The sequence below is a fragment of the Ahaetulla prasina genome, chromosome 4 (genome assembly GCF_028640845.1).
Source record: "Ahaetulla prasina isolate Xishuangbanna chromosome 4, ASM2864084v1, whole genome shotgun sequence".
Lineage (NCBI taxonomy): Eukaryota > Metazoa > Chordata > Lepidosauria > Squamata > Colubridae > Ahaetulla > Ahaetulla prasina.
In genome coordinates this window covers 4,387,503-4,412,089 of record NC_080542.1, presented here as the reverse complement: position 1 = coordinate 4,412,089, position 24,587 = coordinate 4,387,503, and the positions used below count along the sequence as shown (strand labels likewise).

Below are 24,587 nucleotides of genomic sequence, written 5' to 3'. Positions count from 1 at the left end.
AGAAAGCACTCTGCGCATGTTCAGTGGCATCTGCTTCTCTGTCGGAGAAAATAGCTGGTGCCTTTCCTCTTTGACTGGGTGGGCAGGTGAGCCCAATTTTATTTCACCCAAAGATTCAAAGCGGGTGATTTTTCTGCACTGCACCGTCGTTGCAATTGCCCATCTACAAATTTTGCAATATATATATATATAGTCTCATTCGTCATCTTCAGGCTTCAGCTAAGCTGAATGAGACTTCGTCGAAACGTCGCCAAGACACTTCCAATTTTACGTGGGAGAAAACCCAAATAACCAAAGACCTACATACAAACACCCGCGAAAACCTCAGAAAACACATATATATATATATATATATTCGTATGTCTTTGGTTATTCGGGTTTTCTCCCGCGTAAAATTGGAAGTGTCTTGGCAATGTTTCGACGAAGTCTCATTCATCATCTTCAGGCTTCAGCTTTGTGCTTCTAGGAGCAATGTGTGATCACAGCTGTTTCTTCCTTTTAACTGCTAGTGGGGGTTTGAACTGATTGGGTGGGAGCTTGGCTTTGTTCTGATTGGATGGAGGGAGTTTTGTGCTCTGATTGGCTGGGGGGGGTGTCCTGTTTGGGGGGGGGCTTGGTTGTGTTCAGATTAGTCTGAGTTATTATTTATTTATTATTTATTTATTTATTTGTTGTAGGGGGATTTGAGCTGGTGAGCTGCATTGCTGTTGTTTGGCTTCATGTTTGTGGTCGTGCTACATCTTCATGGTGGGTGTCAGTCTGCTGCATGTATGGATTGGAGGGGTTTGAAATGGCTAATGTTGCAGCTGCGGTCTGGCTTCTGGTCCTTGATTGTGCTTCATCATCGGTGTGGGTTTGAGTCTGCTTTCTGGGTGGATGTGTGGTGGTGACATCCTGTGTGGACCTCGTGAGTGTGGATCTGGTATCATTCCTCGTGTTAGGAACACGTTTGTCAATAAGGGCGGGTTTCCAAATGGCTGGTAGGCGGAAGGTATCATCTCGTTTGTTCATGCTGTGTGGGCGTTTTTCTATCTCGATGGCTTCTCTGATTATTCTGTTGTTAAAGTGTTCAGTTTTGGTGATAGTTCTTGTTAAGTTCGGGAAGTAACGAGGCTGGAGACCAGGGTAGTGACAACAGCTCTTTAATATATGGTGAACCCAGCAACAGGCTGGGGGAAAACCTCTCCTTTTATACAGTTCTGCTGGAGGCTTCGTCCAATCAGCAACGTGCTGATTTCCCGCTCAAATATTTAAAGGCACAACTGTTAATACATAACACTCCTCCCCTCCCAGAAAACACTTGGTCTTATTTACATATTTATTTACATGTTATTTTTCGACGTAGTCACGCAAATAACCTGGGCGTCTCCTAGTTCTTTCTGACCTGCTTGGTTCAGTTCTGGGTGGTGTTTTGAGCTGGTCGGAGGGGCTGTTTTCTCCTCCCAGCTCTTTCTGTAGGCCAACGGGCTCTGGATTATTGGCCGACTCTTTTTCTTGGCCATCCGGCTTTGGATTAATTTTGGGATTTTCCTTGCTGTTTCCCTCGGGGACCTGATGGCGTCGCTGGAACTCTGGGACCTCAGCTAAGTCTTGCGCCTCCCCCGGGTCATTGTCAGCTGTGGATTCAAAGTGGTATTGGTCATTACCTGTCTCTGTTGGTTCGGTTTGGTCAGTTATTCGTTTCCTTAACTGATCTATGTGGCCGCCACACTCGGTTGTCTGGTAGCTCTACCACATACGATTTTGGCCCTGTTACTTTGTTACTTGTCCTGCGAGCCAACTAGGGCCGTCCCCATAGTTTCGGCCCACACCCGGTCGCCTATGCTCAATTCCCTTGTTTTTCTAGCTCCCCTTGTAACCCTCGGGTGTGTAATGGGGTTCAAGCAGTCAAGTGGGCACGGAGTTTTCGTCCCATTAGCAATTCGGCTGGGCTTTTCCCAGTGGCTGTGCTTGGGGTTCTATGCTGGACGGCTAGGAAAAGTCTATTTTGTTTGCCAGTCACCTGGCTTGAGCCTGGACAATGCCTCCTTAGCGCCCGGACGGAACGCCTGCAAGGCCATTCGACGCAGGGTGGAAAGGTGCAGAGAGGGCATGTCGGATGCCTTCCTCTGCCAGGTAGTCTTCAAACTGGGCTGCCGTGAATTGCGGCCCATTGTCGGACACCAGAGTGTCGGGCAACCCGTGAGTTGCGTATAGGAGGGCGAGGGTTGCGATTACTGTTTCGGCTGTGGTGGTCTTCATAAGTATGATCTCTAACCATTTGGAAAATGCGCCCACCACCACTAGGAATGTTTGGCCGTGAAAGGGCCAGCAAAGTCAATGTGGATTCTTGACCAAGGCCCTTGGGGCTTTTCCCATTCTCTGACTGGGGCTGTTGGGGTAGCGGTCTGACTCTTGGCAAGCTTGGCGTTTCCCTACCCTCTCAGCAACCTCTGCGTCCATGAGTGGCCACCATACATAGCTCCTAGCTAACCCCTTCATCCTCACGATGCCTGGGTGACCCTCGTGGAGGAGGTCCAATACCTTGCCCTTAACTTAACAGGAATTATTACACGATCACCCCATAACAGGCACCCCTTGAGCCGAGAGCTCATCACGTTTCTTAACAAATTCTTTGAACCGTCCGGGCGCAGCGGGCCACCCTCTCTGTACCCAACCGAGTACAGTCCTTAACACAATGTCCCGGTATGATGCCGAGCCACTTCCTTTGATGTGACTGGGCCAGAGTCCAACGAGTCAATAAGGAGGATGGGTGTCCCGGAGTGGGATCTTCGGTCGCCCCGGCAGTGGGCATCGGCTCAAAGCGTCTGCATGCCCCACTTCTTTTCCCGGTCGATGCTGCAGCTTGTATGAGTAAGCTGCTAAAAATATAGTCCATCGAGTCAAACGTGGCGACAGTGCCACAGGTGTTGGCCGGTCGCCAGCCAGTAGTCCCAATAACGGTCTGTGGTCAGTCACAATTTCAAAATTCCGCCCAAAGACATACTCATGGAATTTTTTGACCCTGATACAATGGCCAATGCTTCTTTGTCTAATTGGCTGTAGTTCCTCTCTGGGGAGGACATCGTTCTAGAGTAGAACGCTATAGGGGCTTCTGTGCCGTTTGGAAGTCTATGGCTGAGTACAGCCCCCACCCCATAAGGTGACGCATCGCAAACCAGCACTAGGGGTAGTGAGTCGTGATATTGGATGAGCAGGCTATCACTTGAGAGCAGGTTCTTGACTGCTTCAAAAGCCCTATTTTCTGACTTTCCCCAAGACCAAACAGTATTTTTACCTAAGAGCCTATGCAGCGGTTCCAAGAACGGTTGCTTTGTTCTTTAAAAGACCGCGAAAATTAACCAATCCCAGGAATGCCTGCAGCTCTGCTTTGTTTTTGGGCGCTGGAGCCTTCCTAATTGCCTTAACCTTGCTCTCAGTAGGGTGAATTCCTTTCTTGTCTATCCGTAGCCCAAGAAATCGACCGATTCGACCCCTATCTGACATTTATTTGTCTTGACTTTTAATCCGCTGTCCGGAAAATGCTCAAGACCTTTCTTAACCGCTCCCCCAATTCCTCCATGTTTTCCCCTGAAATTAGGACATCATCGAAGTAGGGAACTACCCCTGGGAGCCCTTGCAGTAGTCGGTCCATCAGGTTTTGGAACAGCCCTGGTGCCACACTAACCCCAAATTGCAATCGGTGCACTTGAATGCCCCCTGTGCGCACAATCGCTTGGGCTTCGCCAGCGGGCGCTCACTGGCAGTTGTTGGTAGGCTTGGGCCAAGTCTAACTTTGCAAAGACTTGCCCTTGCCCCAAGGAGTGCAATAAATGTTGCACTACGGGAACCGGGTACGCGCTTTTCTGTAAGGCTTTGTTAAGCGTCGCCTTGTAGTCAGCGCAAATTCTAATTGACCCGTCCGACTTGATTGGGGTGACGATTGGCGTCTCCCACTTTGCGTGATCGACTGGCACCAAAACCCCCTGATTTATGAGCTTGTCCAGCTCCTTATCAATTTTTGGTTTTAGGGCAAAAGGACCTCCTCGCCTTAAGCCTAATGGGGGCTACCTGGGGTCTAAGTTGAAGGAAATAGGGGTCCCTTGTACTTGCCCAGGCAGTCCTTGAAGACATCTTCGAACTCGTTAAAGAGAATGTCTTTCAAATTGCAGTCACTTCTGTAGATGCCAGTCACTCCCATGCCCAGGGCACGAAACCAGTCTAGTCCCAACAGACTGGGCAGAGTTCCTTCGACGATTGTGATGGGCAGGGTCTTTTTGTGAGGGTGACTCGACTCGGACGGAGGTGGTCCCTCGAACAGGGATGCGATTCCCTGGTAGTCGTGCACTCGTAGCCGCTGTGCTTGCAAATGGCGCTCGCGACGGACGGCAGTGACCGCCAGGGTGTCCCAGGACATGATGGTGATCGCTGATCCCGTGTCTACTTCAAGCCTGCACCGTACTCCCTCGATCTTGGGCTTTGTAAAATCTTCTTTCCACTTTGGTTGAGGCGCGCCTATAATGACAGTCGTTTGGTTAGACTGCGCCTTTCTTGTTTGAACCAATCGGGCGCCTTTCCGGTTCCGCTTTGATTGGCCGATTTGAATTTTCGGCGGAAGGTTGGGCCGCTCTGCAAACCTGAGCTATGTCCTTTCTTCCCACACCCGGCATGTTGCGTCTTTAAACCTGCAGCGTTGGCGCTGATGCTGCCTCGCAGCTTCCGCACTCGTCACGGTCCTCAGTGTCGCGCTTCGGTCCGGCAGACCTCTTCCTCATCCTCGCCTCACCTTCGGATTCGGACTGAATCTCCTCCTGGTGTACTGGCGTTGGCTTGGCGCCGCCTTGGATTGAAGAGGCTTTGCAGAGTCTCTGCTGCTTTAGTAGACATTTCGTGTGCTCTGGCCTCGCCCAGAGCGGTGGCTAGTGTCAGGTTGCTCCTGGCTAGCAGTCGTCGCCGTGGCGGATGTCCTTGACCCCTCGGATGAGTTGCTCGAGTAGCCGTCTAAGTCTCGGTATCCACAGTCCTTGGACGCTCTTCTAAACGCGCCATGTAGTCACCGATGGACTCGCCTCCATCTGTCTCGTTCTCCGAATTCAACCGCTGCACGTATTTGGACGGCGCGGTGCGAAATGGTTCTTCAGCAAAGTCTGCAGAGTCGGCCACGATACCGATTGTATCGGCGTTGGCTCTGCCAGGGCTTCCGCAATCTCGATTACCTCGGCCCGCAATGGCTTAGGAAGTAAGCCCGCTTTGCGGTTATCAGGATCCTGTAGTTCGTTGGCTTCTAGAAAGCTTTCAAACGGGTCATATATGTTCCCCATTTTTCCTTGCACGGGGAGGAACCAGGTAGACTGTGGCTGGGCATGGAAGCTCTACTGAGCCTTCAGATCAGAGGCTCTCTTTACGAGCCTGGGTTCGGGGCAACCGTTAGCAGGGAATTGCAACCGCGAGTTACTCCCGTTTTGTAAAGGGTTGTTTTGCGCGTCTGTTAAGGGGGAGAGAAACATGGTAACCACGTCTTTAATGTCCTACAACTCTACAAATGCAGGAGTGGCCAAAATTGTGGAAACCCATTTTGGGAAAAGTGTATTTTTGAGGTTTGATGGCAAATAACACCACTTTTTGGGGTAGAGTTTCAAGATAATCCTATTCCACTGCTGGAATGGCCTGGGAATAGCCCAGACCTTCACCCAATGGAAAAATCTATGGAGCCGACTAAAGAAACTGGTTAGTCAGAAGTCATCCAGCAATAAAACCCAGTTAATCGAAACAATCATTCAATCTTGGTTTCACATAACAGCTGCAGAATTAAAAGACTTGGTTCACTCCATGGAAAGAAGTTGTAAGGCTGTAATTCATGCTAAAGGTGATCCAACTGAGTATTAAATGACGTGGGGATCATTTCTGTATATCTCGTTTTTTCTATGGTGATCATTTTTGTATATCTCGTTTTGTCTACGTGTTTCCCTTTTCTTCTTGATACCGTAATTGCTATTCTAACAGCAAATCCTTCGTAAAAAGTTATTGCATTACGTTCTTGATTAAATTATCTTTCCACTGATATGATAGAATATTATGGTATTACTCCCCACCTGAAAAAAAAGGGGTGTTATTAGCTAGTTTTAGAAAATACACTTTTCCCAAAATGGTTTCCACAATTTTGGCCGCTCGCTGGCTAAGACACTGAGCTTGTCGATCGAAAGGTCGGCAATTCGGCGGTTCGAATCCCTAGTGCCGCGTAACGGGGTGAGGTCCCGTGACTTGTCCCAGCTTCTGCCAACCTAGCAGTTCGAAAGCATGCTAAAAATGCAAGTAGAAAAATAGGGACCACCTTTGGTGGGAAGGGAACAGCGTTCCGTGCGCCTTTGGCGTTGAGTCATGCCGGCCACGTGACCACGGAGACGTCTTCGGACAGCGCTGGCTCTTCGGCTTCGAAACGGGGATGAGCACCGCCCCCTAGAGTCGGGAACGACTAGCACATATGTGCGAGGGGAACCTTTACCTTGAAAGTCCTCAATTTACAATGTTTTTAGGGACCGACGAAAGTAATAACGGCGTTGAAAAAAAAGTGACTGAGGATTGTTTTTCACACTTAAAGACTCTGGGAGCTTCCCCATGGTCATGGGATCAAAATTCAGACTCCCGGCAACCGACTCATATTTATGACAGTCGCGGTGTCCCCGGAGAGGTGTCACGTGATCCCCTACAGTGACCTTCTTGGCAAGCAAAGCCAAAGCGGGACGACAGATTCACTCCACAACAGTCTTACTAGCTTAACGGCCGCAGTGTTAGCGTCTTAGCGACGGTGGCAAGAAAGGTTGTAAAATGGAGCAAGGCTCACCGAACAACCCGCCTGCATGGAAACCCACGCGCTCACATTTGCAAACCGGTAAGGAAAGTTAAGTGAATACCATCTCCGGTCGTTAAGTCGAGGACTAACTGTATATTGGTAAGTGGCGTTTATCACTTGTGGTGATTTTAAGACCATCGCATAAGATATAATATAATATAATAATGTAACAACAGAGTTGGAAGGGACCTTGGAGGCCTTCTAGTCCAACCCCCTGCCCAGGCAGGAAACCCTACACCATCTCAGTCATTTCCCCTGTTTCAAGAAGCGCCGATAACCCATTTAACAACTGTTAAGGCAGAAGTCACAATGGAGCAGCGTGGAGAATACACCCAGAATCGGGGTTATTTTTTTTTATTTATTTCCTTTTTATTAATAAAATTTAACTTCAAGATCTGTAAAAAGAAACTCAAAACCGAGACGTCAAAATTAAAAAATAATTCAACTTCAACCCTTGCTAATATACATAATTCCTTATATATACTTTTTTTTGTTTTTTTTTTCCTTAATATAATATATATTTTCTTCAGCCAGGTGGAGAAGAGAGGAATGGGAAGAAGGCTCTCACCTGTACAAGCAGAGAGGGACAGACACCTGGTGAACTATTGTACAAAGGAGGGGAGGAAGAGGAAGGAAAACATTTTGGGAGGTGGAACCAGAGTGAAAAATTTGCTGGATCGAGGACAAATGATCTCATTGACCAAGTTCAACAGCAGAAAATCACCAGTGTTTTTCAAACTTGGGAACGGGAACGGGAAGATGGGTGGGACTTCAACTCCCAGAAGATGGGTGGGACTTCAACTCCCAGCTTTTCTGGCTGGGGAATTCTGGGAGTTGAAAGTCTACCCGTTTTCACGTTCCCAAGTTTGAAAACTAGTGCCCGAAATCCTTTCTATAGATTCCTGAAAATCATGATCTGATTACTTCTTACCAATCTCATCGGTGACCCTTAAAAAGTTGCATGAAAGGAATGAATGGATTTATTTATTATTTTATTTATTTATTAAGGGTCATCCCCGACGAGACTGCTAGAAGTAATCAGATCATTATGGTCCGTCCATCCCATCCCACAAATTTCACAGAAATCGCCCAACTTCGTGAGAAACGCCGCTTTGATTTCCGTGTGGCGAAATGGTACCTGGTTGAAGGGAAATATCGGCTGCTCTGGGACTACAATTCCCATGTGCCCGAACGGTATGAAACTCGAAATACTCTGGACGATAGACCAGCCAGGGTAAGCTCCCCTAAAGGTTAGCGTTTGCCCCAAACAAGCCAACATCTCTTGTACTTTGAACCTGTCGCTTGGCTATCGGGATCTAGTTTGACCTTGTGTGACATCAATCTGTTGATCCTCTCTCTCTCTCTCTCAGGTTTGAAAATGCCCGTTTATGGTTGGCTGGGACCTTTTCCTAAAACCGAACAAGAACTCTGGGGAAAAAAAAGAAACGAGATGAAAATATTTTCACATTTTCCGAACGGGCTGCGGGAAGAGAAGGAATGCATTAGAAGAAAGGGACGTGTGGTGAACCGAATGTAGGTTTTTTTTTACCTGTTGAACTGATTATATGGGGGGGGTGGGAAAATAATAATAAAATATTTAGAAATGTGGGTCGCGCCTGTTGCAGCTTCTATCCGTTGAACTGATGATACCATCAGCGGGGAAAAAGAATAATAAAATATTTCGAAATGTGCATTGGACCCAATGGTCAGATAATCACAGCAGGGGGGGGGGGAAATTATGAAATATTTAAGCAACGTGTGTAGTTTTTAATCCATTGAACTGATTAGATAATTGGGGTGGGGTGGGGTGAATGAAAAAAAATATATGTAGAAATAAGTGTGTGAAACCAGTTGTCGCTTCTATCTGTTGAACTGATGATAGTCAACAGGGGAAAAAAATAATAATGAACTACCTATAAATGTGCCTATTGAACGAAAGGTAGCTTCTACCTGATAATCAATAGGGGGGGTGGGGAATAATGAAATATCTAGGAATAGGTGTGTTGAACTAAACGTAGCTTCTATCCACCGAACTGAGGATACAGTCAGCAGGGGAAAAAATCATAATAAAAATATCTAGGGATACTTGTGTGAAATCAGTTGTAGCTTCTCATCCTTCTCAGCCAGGAAAAATGGGAATATCTCAAAAAGGTTCCCGTTTCTACCGATTGCCAGGGGAAAAAAACCGAAACAAAAACCAACGATCCCATTCGAGGCAGGAAGGCGGTTTTCACTTTAAAAAGGTAAAAGGGAGGAAGGTATCCGATTGGCTAGACTCGACTCGTCGGAGGATCGCCGCTTGGCGACTTGTCCTGACCAGCAGGAGAGAACGTAAAGGGGCCGCTGAGCGAGGGTCCATGACGGGAAGCGGGGGACGCCCTCCCAAACGCCAGCCGAGAGATCAACGAATCATAAATAGCCGGTGGGGTGTGTGTTTGTTTTTCCCAGAGCTCGGTGGAGATGCCAACTGGGGGAGGAGGGACCGTGGACCGACCACACCCGCCCGAGCCACGCGGAGCCACGCAAGGGGCCACTCAGTCCATCTTCAGGTTGACGTAGATGTAACGGATGAACTTCAGGGACGCGAAGAAGGAGATGGTGCCCAGCATGAGGAAGAAAACGAAGCCCGTCAGCAGCGAGTAGCCGAAAAACTCGACCGTCTGCACCGTGCCGGACATGTTAGAGCGACGGGTGTAGTAGAAGACGGAGTAGAGGAAGATGAAGAGGCCGGTGGAGCCCGCGCTCAGGATGGAACGCCACCACCACCGGTAGTCCTCGCCCGAGAGCTGGAAGTAGGTGAGGGCGATGGAGATGCAGGCCCCGACGCTCAGCAAGATGGCGAAGACGAAGAAGAGGATCCCGTACAGCGTGTACTGCTCCCGGCCCCAGACGGTGGCGAAGATGTAGTAGAGCTCCACCGAAATCGCGCTGCGTGAGGAAAAGAGGGCACCGGGTGAGAGTCGGGCTTGCATCCTGCTAAACGGCCCCGGGAGGGCATCTTCCGCAGGCCCAAAAGGGCGGTTGGATAAATTTGGCAACGTGAAAGATGTATTGGACTCCAACTCCCAGAATTCCTCAGACGGGGTTCACGATTTTCCAGGACATCCCAAATTCATAATCCCACTGTGACAGCCAGCCAGCCTTCCTTTCTTCCTTTCTTCTTTCTTTCCTTCCTTCCTTCCTTCCTCCCCTCCCTTTCTTTTCCTTTCCTTCTCCCTCCCCTTTTTCCTTCTTTCCTTCCTTCCTTCCCCTTTCTCTATCCTTTCTTCCTTTTCTTTCTCTCCCTTCCTTTTTCCTTTCTCCCTCCCGCTTTCCTTTCTTTTCCTGTCCTTCTCCCTCCCTTCTCCCTTCCTTCCTTCTTCTTTCTCTATCTTTCTTTCTTTCCTCTCCTTCCTTCTTTCCCCTTTCTCCATCCTTTCTTCCTGTCCTTTCTCTTCCTTCCTCTTTCCTTCCTTCTTCTCCCTCCCACTTTCCTTTCCTTTCTTTTTCTTTCCTTCTCCCTCCCTCCCTTTTTCCTTACTTTTCTTTCTCCCCCTTCCTTCCTTCTTCCTCTGTCCTTTCCCCTCTTCTTCCTTCCTTTCCCTTCTTTCGTTATACTTCCTTCCTCTTGCCTTCCTTTCCTTTCTTTTCTCCCCCTTCTGCTCCTTCCTTCATTCCACTTTCCTTCCCTCTCTCTTCTTCCTTCATTTTTCCCATCCTTCCTTCCTTCCCTCCTTCCTTTCCTTTTTTTCTATCTTCTTTTCTTTTTCATCTCCCTCCCTTCTCTCCTTCCTTTTTAATCTTCCTTCCTCTTTTCTATCTTTTGTCTTTCCTTCCTTCCTTCCCTCCTTCCCTCTTCTTTCCCTATCCTTCCCTCCTTCGATTGTAAGTCTGGCCAGGGAATTCTGGGAGTTGCAGTCTACACATATAGTATCTTCAAGCTGCCAAAGTTGAGAAACGCATCTCAAAAATGAGGAAGCGGTAACTTTGAGATGCGTTTCTAGCGCAGCGGTTCTCAACCTGTGGGTCGCGACCTTGTTGGGGGTCGAATGACGATTTGCCAGGGGTCGCCTAAGACCATCGGAAATATGGGAAGTATACTTGCGAGTCGAAGAATCGCGCTCCAATGGTTGACTCCGCAAGCCAGCTGCGGGCTCTTCAAATCGCGAGCCGAATTCGGCTTCAGGCGCGATGAATTAAAAAAAGAGAGAAATCTTTGCTCTGATGTCTCCCTCTCAAGCCAGCTGCAATCGCTCCCAATTGCGAGCCTAATCTGGCTTCAGGCGCGATAAACTTAATAGGGGAGGAGTCTCCGCTTTAATGCCTCCGTCCTGTATTAAAGGGGTCGCAGCACTATAAAGGTTGAGAACCACTGGTCTAGCGAGACATAGCAACAAATGGTGTGTGTGTGTGGGGAGATCGACCCCTTTGTTCCAAAATCAACCCAGGGAGAGACGGAGGGAAGTTAAGGCGTAGGAGCAGAGCGATACAGGTACTCTTCAACTTAGTGTAACTTTAGTGACCGAGGTTACAATGGCACTGAAAGAAGTGACTTCCGGTGACCAGTTCTTAGACAGGTAACCGTTGTGGCAGCACCACCGCCCGCCCGATCAAAATTCAGGCCCTCGGCAACTGGTATGCTCATTTTACGACGGCTGCAGTGTCCGAGGGTCACCTGACATCCCCCCCGCATTTACGACCTTCCGAACAAGCAACGCCAATGGGGGAAATTTGGATTTGCACGACCTGTTTAACTGCGGCAAATCATTCGCTTAATCACCGTGGCCCAAAAAAGTCGTAAAACGGGGCAGGGGCTTGCTTAACCATCGCCATGTTTAGTGACAGAAACTCTGTTCCCAATTGAGGCCGTTAAGCCGAGGACCAGCCCAGAGGTGGGGTTTCGCATAATTTGACCACCGGTTCGCTGCGCACCAAAAATGGGAGCGCGTGCACGCATGGACATCAAAATTTCTGTGAATGTGGCTTGGTGGGCATGGCAGCGGAAGGATACTGTAAAATCTCCATTCCTTCCCCAATCCAAGGGAAGGATACTGCAAAATCCCCATTTCCTCCCGATCAGCTGAGACTCGGGAGGGAGAGAATAGATGGGGGCGGGGCCTATCAGAGGTGGTATTTACCGGTTCTCTGAACTACTCAAAATTTCCGCGACCGGTTCTCCAGAACCGGTCAGAACCTGCTGAAACCCATCTCTAATGCACACGGCTTAGAAAACGTGGCTAAATAGGACGGCATAAGGTCGCCGCTACCAGTTCACCCGAACCAGTCCGAACCGGCTGAATAGCGTTTCAGCCGAACCGGCTGAATAGCGTTTCAGCCAAACCGGCTGAATAGCGTTTCAGCCGAACCGGCTGAATAGCGTTTCAGCCGAACCGGCTGAATAGCGTTTCAGCCGAACCGGCTGAATAGCGTTTCAGCCGAACCGGCTGAATAGCGTTTCAGCCGAACCGGCTGAATACCGGTTCAGCCGAACTGGCTGAATACCACTGGACCAGCCTTACCCAGTTCCCCTTGCTGCTTCTCACCTGAAGGGAAGAAACCCTCCAATGGTCATATGCACCACCGTCGACTTGTACCAGGGCTGGGGAGGGATTTCCCGGGCGATGTTCTTGGTGCGACAGGGGGCGTCGAAGGGTGTGGCCCGGTTCTTGCCAAAGATGCCGCCGATGACTGTCAGCGGGAAGCCCACCAGCAGCCAGACCGTCAGCAGCAGGAAGATGGTGGTGACCGGCAGGGCTTGGGTGGACCCATTGGCCCAATGGACGGAGTTCACCACGCTCCAAGTCAGGAAGAAGGGGGCTTGATCGGAGGGAAAAGGAGAGAGAAAAAAGAGAGCGGCTAAATTTATATTATTTTATTTTTATTCTATTGTATTTTATATTTTTATTCCATCCCATCCCATCCCATTTTTTATTATATTTTCTATTATATATTTTATTTTATTCCATATTCTATTCTATTCCATTCCATTCCATTTATTTTCTATTCTATTTTATTCCATTTTCTATTCCATTCCATTTTCTATTATATTTTCTATTCTATTCTATTCTATTTTATTCCATATTCTATTCTATTCTATTCTATTCTATTCTATTCCATTCCATTCCATTCCATATATTCTATTCTATTCTATTCTATTCTATTCTATTCTATTCTATTCTACTCTATTGTTTTATTCTATTCTATTCCATTCCATTCTGTTTTATTCCCTTCACTTCCCTTCCATATTTTCTATTCTATTCTATTCTATTCTATTCTATTCTATTCTATTCTATTCTATTCTATTCTATTCTATTCTATTCCATTCCATATATTCTATTCTATTCTATTCCATTCCATTCCATTCTACTCCACTCCACTCCATTCCATTATTCTGTTCTGTTCTATTCCATTCCATTCCATATTTTCTATTCTATTTTTTTCTGTTCTATTCTGTTCCGTTCCGTTCCATTCTATTCTGTTCTGTTCTGTTCCATTCCATTCTTCCATTCCATTCCATATTTTCTATTCTATTCCATTCTGTTTTATTCCCTTCCCTTCCCTTCCATGTTTTCTATTCTATTCTATTCTATTCTATTCTATTCTATTCTATTCTATTCTATTCTATTCTATTCTATTCCATTCCATTCCACTCCACTCCACTCCACTCCACTCCATTCCATTATTCTGTTCTGTTCTATTTCATTCCATTCCATATTTTCTATTCTATTCTTTTCTGTTCTGTTCTGTTCCGTTCTGTTCCATTCTATTCCGTTCTGTCCTGTTCCATTCCATTCTTCCATTCCATTCCATATTTTCTATTCTATTCTATTCTATTCTATTCCATTCCATTCATGACTTGGGGACTTCAACTCCCAGAATTCCTGAGCCAGCCATGGCTGGCTATCGTTCCTCACCTCTGCCCTAGGAAAACGTCCTCCGAATCAAGCGTGCCATAAAGACTGTGGAAGAAGGGCTAGGAGTATCCCTATCTTTGGCTAAAGGAAACTGGGAAATCAGTGGACCTCCAGCCAGGAGGAACTGGTGGATGACCATTATTTCCGAGCGCTGGAGGGAGATGGAACCTCACCGGAGAAAAGGCTTGTGGTCAGCAGTATATTCCAGACCCATCGCTCGCCGCCGATCTGGCGATAAAAGTTACTGGACACGTAACCGGAGATGCAGCAAGTCAGGGCGTAGAGGAGGATGGCGGCTGAGTTGATGGCCCCATGTCGGTGGACATTGAACATGCCCAGCAGGGCCATGACGATGATGCCGGTACCCAGGGCTAGGAACTGGCTGCCCACGCCCAACACGGCACAGAGGAGGCTGCGGTAGGGTGGAAACCGGAAGACATCCGTGTGAATGATCTTCCACCCGTTGTCCCCTTGATCAAAGTCATCTCCCGAGGACGACGAAGAGGCCTCCTCATCCAGGTTGTAGCGGGCCAGGTCATTCTTGAGGACTCGCATGAGGATGACGACCACAAAGCCCACCAACAGAAAGACCAGCACCATGGAATTGATGATGGAGAGCCAGTGGATCTCCAAGGTGTGAGGGAAGAAGCCGTCGTCTCCGTTGTGACTGCCCCGCCGTTCCCCTTGGCGCTCTGCGCTGGTCTCCGACCAATGGACGCTGTAGGTGTAAGTGACGGGCAGTACGCCCTGCATGTCGTCCAAGCTGGTGGGCTTCACGTTGCGGACGCTGACGTTGGCGTAGACGATGCGGTCGCCGTTCCACTCCAAGTAGAAGTCTAAGTGGGTCCAGAGCCCGATCTTGTGGGTGTGGGGCAGGAAGCCGCTCTCCTCCATGTAGCCCACAAAGCCGCGGAGCGGTAAGTCGTCCACTACAAATTCAAAGTAGTAGAGTTCCTCGATAGCCTGGCGGAGACGCTCTACCTGCCGCGGAGGAAAGAAAACAAATATGGGTTCAGCCGGTTAAGACCGGTTCGTCCGAACCGGTAGCAGAAATCAGGGGTTGGCCTGCCCATCCATCCCAGCTCCTATTTAGGCATGTTTTTGACGCCGGGTGCATACACGGAAGGCGTGTACACGAGCAAAGCACATGTGCGGAAGGCCAAGTGCATGTGCCAAAGGAAGGCGTGCGTGCGAACCGGGCGCAACCAGTAGTAACATAATCTGAAACCCACCACTGGTTCTACTGGACTTCAGATGTCAAAGCCACCAACTCTCTTAATTCTGAGTTCAGCGATTCACAAGAAAGAACCAAGGAAATGGATCTAGGAGAGTGCTCCTCAACCTTGGTGACTTGAAAGTGGGTGGACTTCAATTCCCAGAATTCCCCAGCCAGCTAGGGCTATTAAGTCTATGGTAGAGCGGCGTTTCTCAACCTTGACATCTTGAAGATGGGTGGACTTCAACTCCCAGAATTCCTCAGATAGCATGGCTGGTTGGGAAATTCTGGGAGTTGAAGTCCACCCATCTTCAAGACACCAAGGTTGAGAATCACTGCTCTAGAGTTTTCGCCATAGAGGAGAATCCTCAAGATCAGGGGGTTTCCAACCTCGGCAACTTTACGACTTGCGGACTTCAACTCCCAGAATTCCTCAGCCAGAGCATGTCGTAAGGTTGTCTAGGTTGGAGACCCCTGCTCCAAGGGAAAAGTTCTCCACTAAGGATGTGCCATAAAGACTACCGAAGAAGGGCTAGAGCAGAGGTCGGCAACCTGTGGCTCTGGAGCCGCTTGTGGCTCTCTCACCTGTCTGCTGCGGCTCCGTCGCTCAAAATATGCGTCACCAACCATCAATGCGCAACACCCACCGGCACGCAATTTATTGAGCTTTTCAACCCCTGGTAGGCCAATCGTAGATAAATCCAAGAAAAGTTTCAGAAGAAAACAGGAACATTTAATTACAACTACATATGCTAGTTTTGTGGCCGCTCAGGAAATAGTCAGGCACGGGAAAGGTTTTGTGGCTCCTGGCGTTTTCTTTTCTGTGGGAAACGGGTGCAAGTGGCTCTTTGAGTGTTTAAAGTTGCAGACCCCTGGGTTAAAGTGTCTCTTCTCAACCTCAGGAACTTTTAAGAGGGGTGGACTTCCAACTCCCAGAATCCCCCACCCACCATACCTAGGTTAGCAAGGGATTCTGGGAGTTGGAAGTCCATTCCTCTCAAAGTTGCTGGACTGGCTTGAATTTTTTAAATTTTTAATTGATTTTATGGGTTTTAAATTGTATTAGTTTTACAGGGTTGATATTGTATTTTAAATGGGGCCAATTGAATAAGTTTTTTAATGTTTGTTTTTAGCATTGTATGCGTTGTTTTTGTATTTTACTGTGGCTGTAAACCGCCCTGAGTTCTTCGGGAGAAGGACGGTATAGAAATTAAATTATTATTATTATTATTATTATTATTATTATTATTATTATTATTATTATTATTATTATTATTATTATTATTATTATTATTATTGCTGAATGAATGAAAGACGCAGATTTCAAATTTGCGATTCGGACTCTGAAACGCAAGCCATGTGTGATATTTTAGAAATAATTGATCTGTAACTCCCAGCTTTGGATTGGTAAGGATGATGGGAGTTGTAACTATTTTTTATTTATTTATTTATTTTATTTGCATTTATATCCCGCCCTTCTCCGAAGACTCAGGGCGGCTTACACTGTGTCAAGCAATAGTCTTCATCCATTTGTATATTATATACAAAGTCAACTTTTATTGCCCCCAACAATCTGGGTCCTCATTTTACCTACCTTATAAAGGATGGCAGGCTGAGTCAACCTTGGGCCTAGTGGGGCTTGAACCTGCAGTAATTGCAAGCAGCTGCTGTTAATAACAGACTGTCTTACCAGTCTGAGCCACAGAGGACTAACAGAGGACTAACAATGGCAGATGTCAACTTATCCAAATCCAATCCATGAGTTTTAACTACTTCCCAGGATTTAGATAGCCTGCCTCGTGGCTGTTTTTTCATACGACGAGACGGCGATAAATTTAGATTTACAAGGTCGTTGGCTTCCCGATTAAAATTTTCCCTACCATTTTTTTTTGGGGGGGGGGTTCTCTTTTTCTCCCTTCCTCATTTTCCTTCCTTTTCTAACGTCTGTTTCTAACGTCGTGTGGTTGTGGCTTTTTTCCTTCCTAGCGTTTTGCCACTCAAGCTTTCATGCCAAAGATGGGCCTTGAACTCACTGCCTCCTGTGATGGGTCCAGAATCACCCAGCCTGCCTTCGGGCCTGAGGTGGAACTAGAACTCACCGTCTCCTAGTGATTGGCCCAAAGTTACCCAGTCGGCTTTCATGCCTGAGGTGGGACTAGAACTCACCGTCTCCTGGTGATTGGCCCAAAGTCAACCTTTGTGCCTGAGGTGGGATTAGAACTCACTGTCTCCTGGTGATTGGCCCAAAATCATCCGGCCAGTTTTTAATGTCTAGAACTAGAACTCACCATCTCCTGGTTTCTAGCATGGTGCCTTAACCGCTAGCTCAAACTAGCTCTAATGTGTCTTATAGTCTTTGTTCTCTTAAATGTATACAGGGAAATTCTCCAGTTCAGGCTATATTGGATTCCAGAATTTCGTTAATGTTGACAATTTGATTTGAACCACTTTTTTCCTGGCGGTCGTTAAATAAAGCGAACCGTTAAGCGAATCAATGTATTCCTATGGGCGTGTTTTTTTCCCAGAGGCCAAGTGAAAAACCTCGTAAATCGGGAGGCAGGTGAATGCGGAACGCTGCAACCAGCCGTAACGATGAGTCGGTTGCCAAATGCCTGAGCGGCAGCCACACGTGTGTTTGTCTGTTTTGTTTCCAGCACTCGGAACTCTGGAACAGGGACATAAGTAGCTTTTGGAAGGTACGTCGTAACTTCGAGCCATCACAAACAAGTGACTGGTTTGATATGAACATTAAAAAGCATTTTTTTCCTCCTCCTTTCCTCTTCTTAACAAAAGAATCTGAACAAAAATTCAGTGGAAAAGCAATACAGGCATCCCTCGACCGACAACAGTCATTTAGCGACCGTTCTAAGTTTACCAAGTCATTCGACAAATGCGACTTACGACCAGTTTTTCACCCTTACGACCATTGCAGCGTTCCTCTCCCCACCCCATTGTCACGTGATCCCAATTCAGACTGGTTCGTATTTATGACGGTTGCAACGTCCCAGGGCCCTTTTTTGCGATGCGGGAAGCCAGATTCGCTTCCCAAACCGCATTTCCTCGCTTGACGTCCGCGGCGATTCACTTAACAACGGGAGGGGCAAAAAAAGTCACAAAGTGAGGCAGACCTCACCGAACAACCGTCTTGCTTAAGCCACGGAAATCTGGCCTCAGCGGCGGTCGTACATCGAGGACTGCCTGTATTGAAAAAAAAGCGGGGATGTACTGCCTGGGACCGCGCCTCCGATACGGCCGGAATGGGACTTTTCACCTCGAACTCTTGACGGTGTCTGTTTCTCCACCAGGATTTCGCCTCCGTGTTATTATGCCTCCGCACTTTGCGCCACGGCCCCTCCATCTGTTCTGTCCCCCCTCGCCTCCATCCGAGCGATGGCTTAATTAGCCGGCACTATCAGCTCTGGCAGCAAACTAGTGAGCGTCTGCCAAGTGTCTCTGTTATCTCCCTTGATGCCGATGAGTCACCCAGGAACAAACAGTACTTCAGCTCTTAGTTAAGCAGTTGATTTGCCTGCTACGAAGAGGCATAGCAGCCCTCGCTGGTTTTATATCCTGTGGGGTGTGGCTCCATGACTCAGCACTTCCTAGGCCTGCCCCACCCCTGCTTCTGTTGTTCCCGCCTCTCCTGCCTACGAAACCTAGGGTCCAGCCAGGCCTGATTGCCATCAGCCGGATCTGGAGGTGTGGCCGGGGGGGAAGAGCCAGGGGACAGAGGCCTCGTTATCTCCTCCACCTGGCCTGCCTCTGGCTCCTGGAGCTGAGCCAGGGAAGCCGGTGCTCCCGAGGTAAGTCCTGATGGCCCTTCCCCCTCACTTTCCAAGTCACTTTCTGGCAGGGGGCCCGGCTCGGGGGGCGCAGACACAACACCATCCCAGTCCCTTTGCCGCAGCCCATTCGTCACATTACAGTTCGCGTCGGGCTTTTGGGCGCACAGGACAGTTCGAAACCAGCCAATCGGTGCAGGGGTGTACTGTGACGAATGGGCGCTGGCGAAGGGACTGGGACAGAGGGGCCTTGGCCCAAAGTGCCGAGGCATAACAACACAGAGGAGAAACCCTGTGTTGTGACTCCAGCCCCCGAGCCTGGCCCCATGCCCGAAAGTGACTCCGAGAGTGAGGGGGAAGGGCCGGTAAGGCTTACCTCGGGAGCACCAATTCCTTTGGCTCGGCTCCAGGAGCCAGAACCAGACCAGTCGGAGGACGTAATGAGGCCGTCATCCCCTGATTCCTCCCTTCCCCAGGCTACGCCTTCAGACCTAGCTGATAATAATAATAATCAAGCTTGGCTTGACCCGCGCTTCAGAAGATTAGAGAGGCGGCGTCATCAAAAGGAAGGGTGGGGCAGGAGCCCCACCCCACAGGATATATAAGGAGCTTTGGGACTGCTCTCACTCCACGGGAAGCAAAAGTTTAGCTGATCCGTTTCAAAAAGAGCTGAAAGTCTTGCTACGTGAGTCATTTGTTTGAACTTTGGCAGGCAGCTGCGATTTCTCTGCTAGGACTGATAAGAGCCGTGAATCCACTGGCTGAAGGCCAGCTCGTGGGTCTGAAGTGGGGAAAAAAGGCAGTGCCAAAAGTTCGAGGCGAAAAATCCTAGACCCGATAACGGCGAATGGATTTTACCTCGTCCGGGGAGAGCTTCTTCTGACAAAGGAGCTTCTTTTCCACATTCTGCCGGAAGTGGATCTCGTACATGGATTCGGCCATGCGGTCCCCGTCCAGAACTTCCCCCAAGGTCAAGCTTTTGTGACGGATGGGAGTCGGCGAGCAGACCGGCAACTGGTAGTAATGGTAGGTCTCTTGGGGGTTGTGGTAAGGTCCGACTTTATTGACGTACAGCATGACTTTCGATCCCTGCTGGTAGTGCGTCTCGGAAGGGGCCACGGCTAGGAAACGAAGGAAGGAGACAAAGAGGACAAGGAAGGGATAGGGAGCCATGCTGGGGAGGAGCTGGGGGGGGATAAGAGGGTAGGGAGTAAGGGCTGGGGTGAAGAAAGAAAAAAAAAAGAGTGTGTCATTTTTTTCCAGGAAGGAATTGAGAGTAGTTTGTCTCAAGCTTGAAGCTTGGATTCTTTAAAGAGGGATGGACTTCATGGCTGGCTGGGGAATTCTGGGAGTGGAAGTCCAACACACACACCCCTTTTAAAGTCATTCAGAATAAATCTGGAAGGGACCTTCGGGGTCTTCTACTCCAACCTCCTGCTCGGAATAACCAAGATCCTCTGCAAGAACTCCCAAACTCCCTGGTAGACCATCCAGGCTGCCCATAAGGGTAAGAGATTTTTTTAAAAATGTCTACTATATATTTATTTATTTAATCAAATTTGTATATTAAATATATATTACTTATATATTTCTTAGATGTATAGAATAGAATAGAATAGAATAGAATAGAATAGAATAGAATAGAATAGAATAGAATAGAATAGAATAGAATAGAATTTTTATTGGCCAAGTGTGATTGGACACACAAGGAATTTGTCTTGGTGCAGATGCTCTCAGTGTACATAAAAGAAAAGATACCTTCATCAAGGTACAACATTTACAACACAATTGATGGTATAGAGTATTATATTATGATAGCTAGCTAGGGGATACTGGTAGATAGCTAGATAGATAATGTTAGGTAAGTAGGTAAATAGATAGACAGACATGTAGAGATAATACGTAGCTAGGTAGATGGCAGGTAATGACAGATAGGTAGGTAGGTAGGTAGATATGTAGATAGACAGCCAGCCAGCCAGCCAAACACATAGATATGTTAAATAGCTACTTATATAGTTAGGTAGACAGACAGACACATACATATATACATAAATTATAGACAAAAAGATTTTTTTTATATCTACGGTAATAAATACACACACACACACACATTTCTTAGATATACATGTATATTATATTTAGATAGATAGATAGATAGATAGATAGATAGATAGATAGATAGATAGATAGATAGATAGATAAACAGACAGACAGACAGACAGACAGACAGACAGACACACAGACACACAGACACACAGACACTGGTAGGTAGATAGATAATGTTAGGTAAGTAGGTAGATAGACAGACAGACATGTAGAGATTATAAGTAGTTAGGTAAATGGCAGGTAATGATAGATAGAGATAGATAGATAGATAGATAGATAGATAGATAGATAGATAGATAGATAGATAGATAGGGTAGGTTGGTAGGTAGACACACAAATATGTAGAGATGATAAATAGCTACGTATATAGTTAGGTAGACAGACAGACAGACAAATATATATATACATAGATTATAGACAGACACAAAGATTTTTTTATATATGCAGTACTATATATATCTAATCATTACATATATTTCTTAGATATACATATTAAGTATATTAAGTCTGCGTTACTGTTAACTTTCTCATCGTTCCCACCACCCATCTCCTTCCACTTATGACTGTATGACTGTAACTTTGTTGCTGGTATCCTTACGATTTATACTGATATTGTTTCCTGATTGCTTATTTGTAGCCTATGACTATCATTAAGTGTTTTAAGTGTTGTACCTTGATGAAGGTATCTTTTCTTTTATGTACACTGAGAGCGTATGCACCAAGACAAATTCCTTGTGTGTCCAATCACACTTGGCCAATAAAAAATTCTATTCTATTCTATAAAGAATTCTATTATATTTAGATAGATAGATAGATAGATAGATAGATAGATAGATAGATAGATAGATAGATAGCTAAATAGATAGATAGATAGATAGATAGATAGATACATAAATAAATACGTACATACATACATAGATGATTGATGAATAGATGATACAGAGAGACAGAACGATCAGTAGGTAGATAGATAGAGACATACATACTTAGATGATAGGTGATAGATTGATCAACAGATGATACGGATAGAGAAATCAATCAGTAGATACATACATACATACATACTTAGATGATAGATAGATGATAGATTGATCAATAGATGATACAGACAGATCAATCAGTAGGTAGATAGATACATACATACATACTTAGATGATAGATAGATAGATACATAGATAGATAGATAGATAGATACATATATACTTAGATGATAGATGATAGAATAGAATAGAATAGAATAGAATAGAATAGAATAGAATAGAATAGAATAGAATAGAATAGAATAGAATTTTTTATTGGCCAAGCGTGATTGGACACACAAGGAATTTGTCTTGGTGCATATGAGCTCAGTGTACATAAAAGAAAAGATACCTTCATCAAGGTACAACATTTAGATGGATGATAGATTGGTCAATAGATGATACAGACAGAGAGACAGATTGATAGATAGAGATTACATTAGACGGCAGACAAACAGACAGATCGCTCTACATCTAGGCCAGCAGCCTGCCTGACGCCCCCCCCAGCCCCCCCCCCCCGATTCCCCCAATGGGCTTCACTCTTCAGATGGCTACCATATGCCGTGCGGTTGTTTGGTTCCTTGCTCAGCACGTTGGGCCCCCCAAAAATCAGGCCACTTTTCTATTTGGGTTCCGTAAAAAAGGAGGGCGGTTTTAAGGTTGAGCAGAATGGGTGAAGTTGAACCCAGTGCTGAGAGCACCCCCTCCCCTATTTTTTGGGTCTCCAGATAAGCTTTTCCAAAACACCTTTTCCAAAAACACCACACTACTAACCAGAGCAGATAAAACATTTGCTAGACCAATTCTAGAATACGGCTCGCCTGTTTGGAACCCTCACCACATCTCTGACATCAATACAATCGAACGTGTCCAGAAATATTTTACAAGAAGAGTTCTCCAGTCCTCTGTAACCAACAAAATACCTTATCCCACCAGACTTGAAATCCTAGGCTTAGAAAACTTGGAACTCCGTCGCCTTCGACAAGACCTAAGCTTAACTCACAGAATCATCTATTGTAATGTCCTTCCTGTTAAAAGCTACTTCAGCTTTAATTGCAATAATACTAGAGCAACTAATAGATTTAAACTTAATGTCAACCGTTTTAATCTAGATTGCAGAAAATATGACAGAATCATCAGTGCTTGGAATACTTTACCTGACTCTGTGGTCTCTTCCCATAATCCCAAAAGCTTTAACCAAAACCTTTCTACTATTGACCTCACTCCATTCCTAAGAGGACCATAAGGGGCGTGCATAAGCGCACAAACGTGCCTACCGTTCCTGTCCTATTGTTTTTCTTTTCTTCTTCCTATATACATATATGCTTATACCTCCTCATATTTACTCATATATGTGTTTATATACTATATAATCTTTTGTATGATTCCTACATATATTGTTGTGACAAAATAAAATAAATAAATAAATAAAAGCTGCTGATCCATTCAGGTTGGTGGCCTTTGGGCATCTATCGTTCGACCATGCCATTGGTCGTGGGGGGGATCCTGGCTTCAGATCTAACCCCCCCCACCTACACACACACCTTGAGGGGGGGGTGTTAGATCCCCCCAAGCCATGCAAGTAAGTCAGTCCAATTTTTTTTGGGTGGGGGGGGGTCTTCTTTGGCCTGGGGGGGGGAGGAGGGACTGTGGATGGGGCTGCTCCCCCAACATGCCTGTTTCTTCCTCCCCCCCCAACCCCCCCCAAAAAAACCCTGGTAGGAGAGCCTGAGCTTCACCCCCTCCCCTTTTGATCTTGCACAACAGCCCTGCAAGGTAGGCCAGGCTAAAGGCTACAGCCTGGCAGCTTGCCTTCCTTTCTTGGGCAGGGGGGGTGGGATTCTATGCACCAAGCCCCCCTCCCCCAAAAGCGCCCCCCCCCCCACTCACCTGCAGCCTCTTAAGGAAAAAAAAGAAAGAAAGAAAGAAAGGCGAAAGTTCACAAGTGCAGCCAGCCAGCCAAGCTGCGGTGGGGAAGGGGGGGGCAGTTGGGAGGGAGGGAGGGAGGGGGAGCCTGAGCGGTTGTCCAAAGCGCTGCCTGATTTTTGAAGCCCCGCTCCCGTCGGGTTTTACGAGGCCTTTTTTCCGGGAGGGTCCCGCTCGGCTTCTCCGCGTCTCGGCCGCGCGGTCTTTAAGGGCGAAAAAGGGCTTCGTCGAGGAGCCGCGGGCTTCGGAGTTGTCAGGGTCCTTCAGGCGATCGCCCGGGACAGCCTGAGCCACGTCCCTCGCTCGCTTCCGCCCTCAGCGGGTCGCGGGGGGCCTCGCTGCCCACACCAGGACGCAGTTCCGGGTTGGGGAAGCGGGGGGGGGGCTTTCCCTGAGGGAGAGCCGGTGACGTCAGGGCTCTCGTCACGCTCTGGCCCCGCCCACTCCTTAAAGGGGCAGGCTCACGTTGGAAATAAGGAGAAGGAAAAAAGGCGTGAGCGGGAAGCGGGGGCTCCGTGAGGTCCTCTAGACTCTCGCAAGGCAGGCAGAAATTCGCATCAATCCAGCATCTTCCAACCATTGCAAGACTTCATTCCTTCCAGGATTGTCTTCAATCTCAGATTAACCAGAGTTGGGAAAGGGACCCACTAGAGGTCATCTAGTCCAACCCCCTCGCCTAAGCCTACACCCATTTCTGACAAATGGCCGTCCCATCTTTTCTTGAAAAGGAAGCTGGGTAGGGTTTCCTTTCTCGGGTAGCAGCTTTCCAAGCCTGAAGCTAAACTCATCATCATCACTTATCCAATCAATTAATAT

General features: G+C 47.2%; 1 protein-coding gene across 1 annotated transcript; it reads right to left on the bottom strand.

Moving 5' to 3' along the window:
* Positions 1-7,176: 7,176 nt before the first annotated feature.
* Positions 7,177-23,833, bottom strand: TM9SF1 (transmembrane 9 superfamily member 1). Its single transcript, XM_058180314.1, has 5 exons — positions 23,736-23,833; positions 19,579-19,937; positions 13,896-14,703; positions 12,352-12,625; positions 7,177-9,757 (listed from the first exon to the last, which is right to left on the bottom strand). The coding sequence occupies exons 2-5, from the start codon at positions 19,891-19,893 to the stop codon at positions 9,364-9,366; spliced, it is 1,791 nt and encodes a 596-aa protein (XP_058036297.1). The 5' UTR covers positions 19,894-19,937; positions 23,736-23,833; the 3' UTR covers positions 7,177-9,363.
* Between the last annotated feature and the right edge of the window lie 754 nt (positions 23,834-24,587).

Bases quoted from the DNA above. Each gene is read 5' to 3' on its own strand.
- TM9SF1 (XM_058180314.1), bottom strand. From the start codon at position 19,893: ATGGCTCCCTATCCCTTCCTTGTCCTCTTTGTCTCCTTCCTTCGTTTC. The intron at 14,704-19,578 runs GTAAAATCCATT...CCTCCGCGGCAG, and splicing joins AGAAGCTCTCCCCGGACGAG to GTAGAGCGTCTCCGCCAGGC. The intron at 9,758-12,351 runs GTGAGAAGCAGC...TTCCTCACGCAG, and splicing joins GGAGGGTTTCTTCCCTTCAG to CGCGATTTCGGTGGAGCTCT.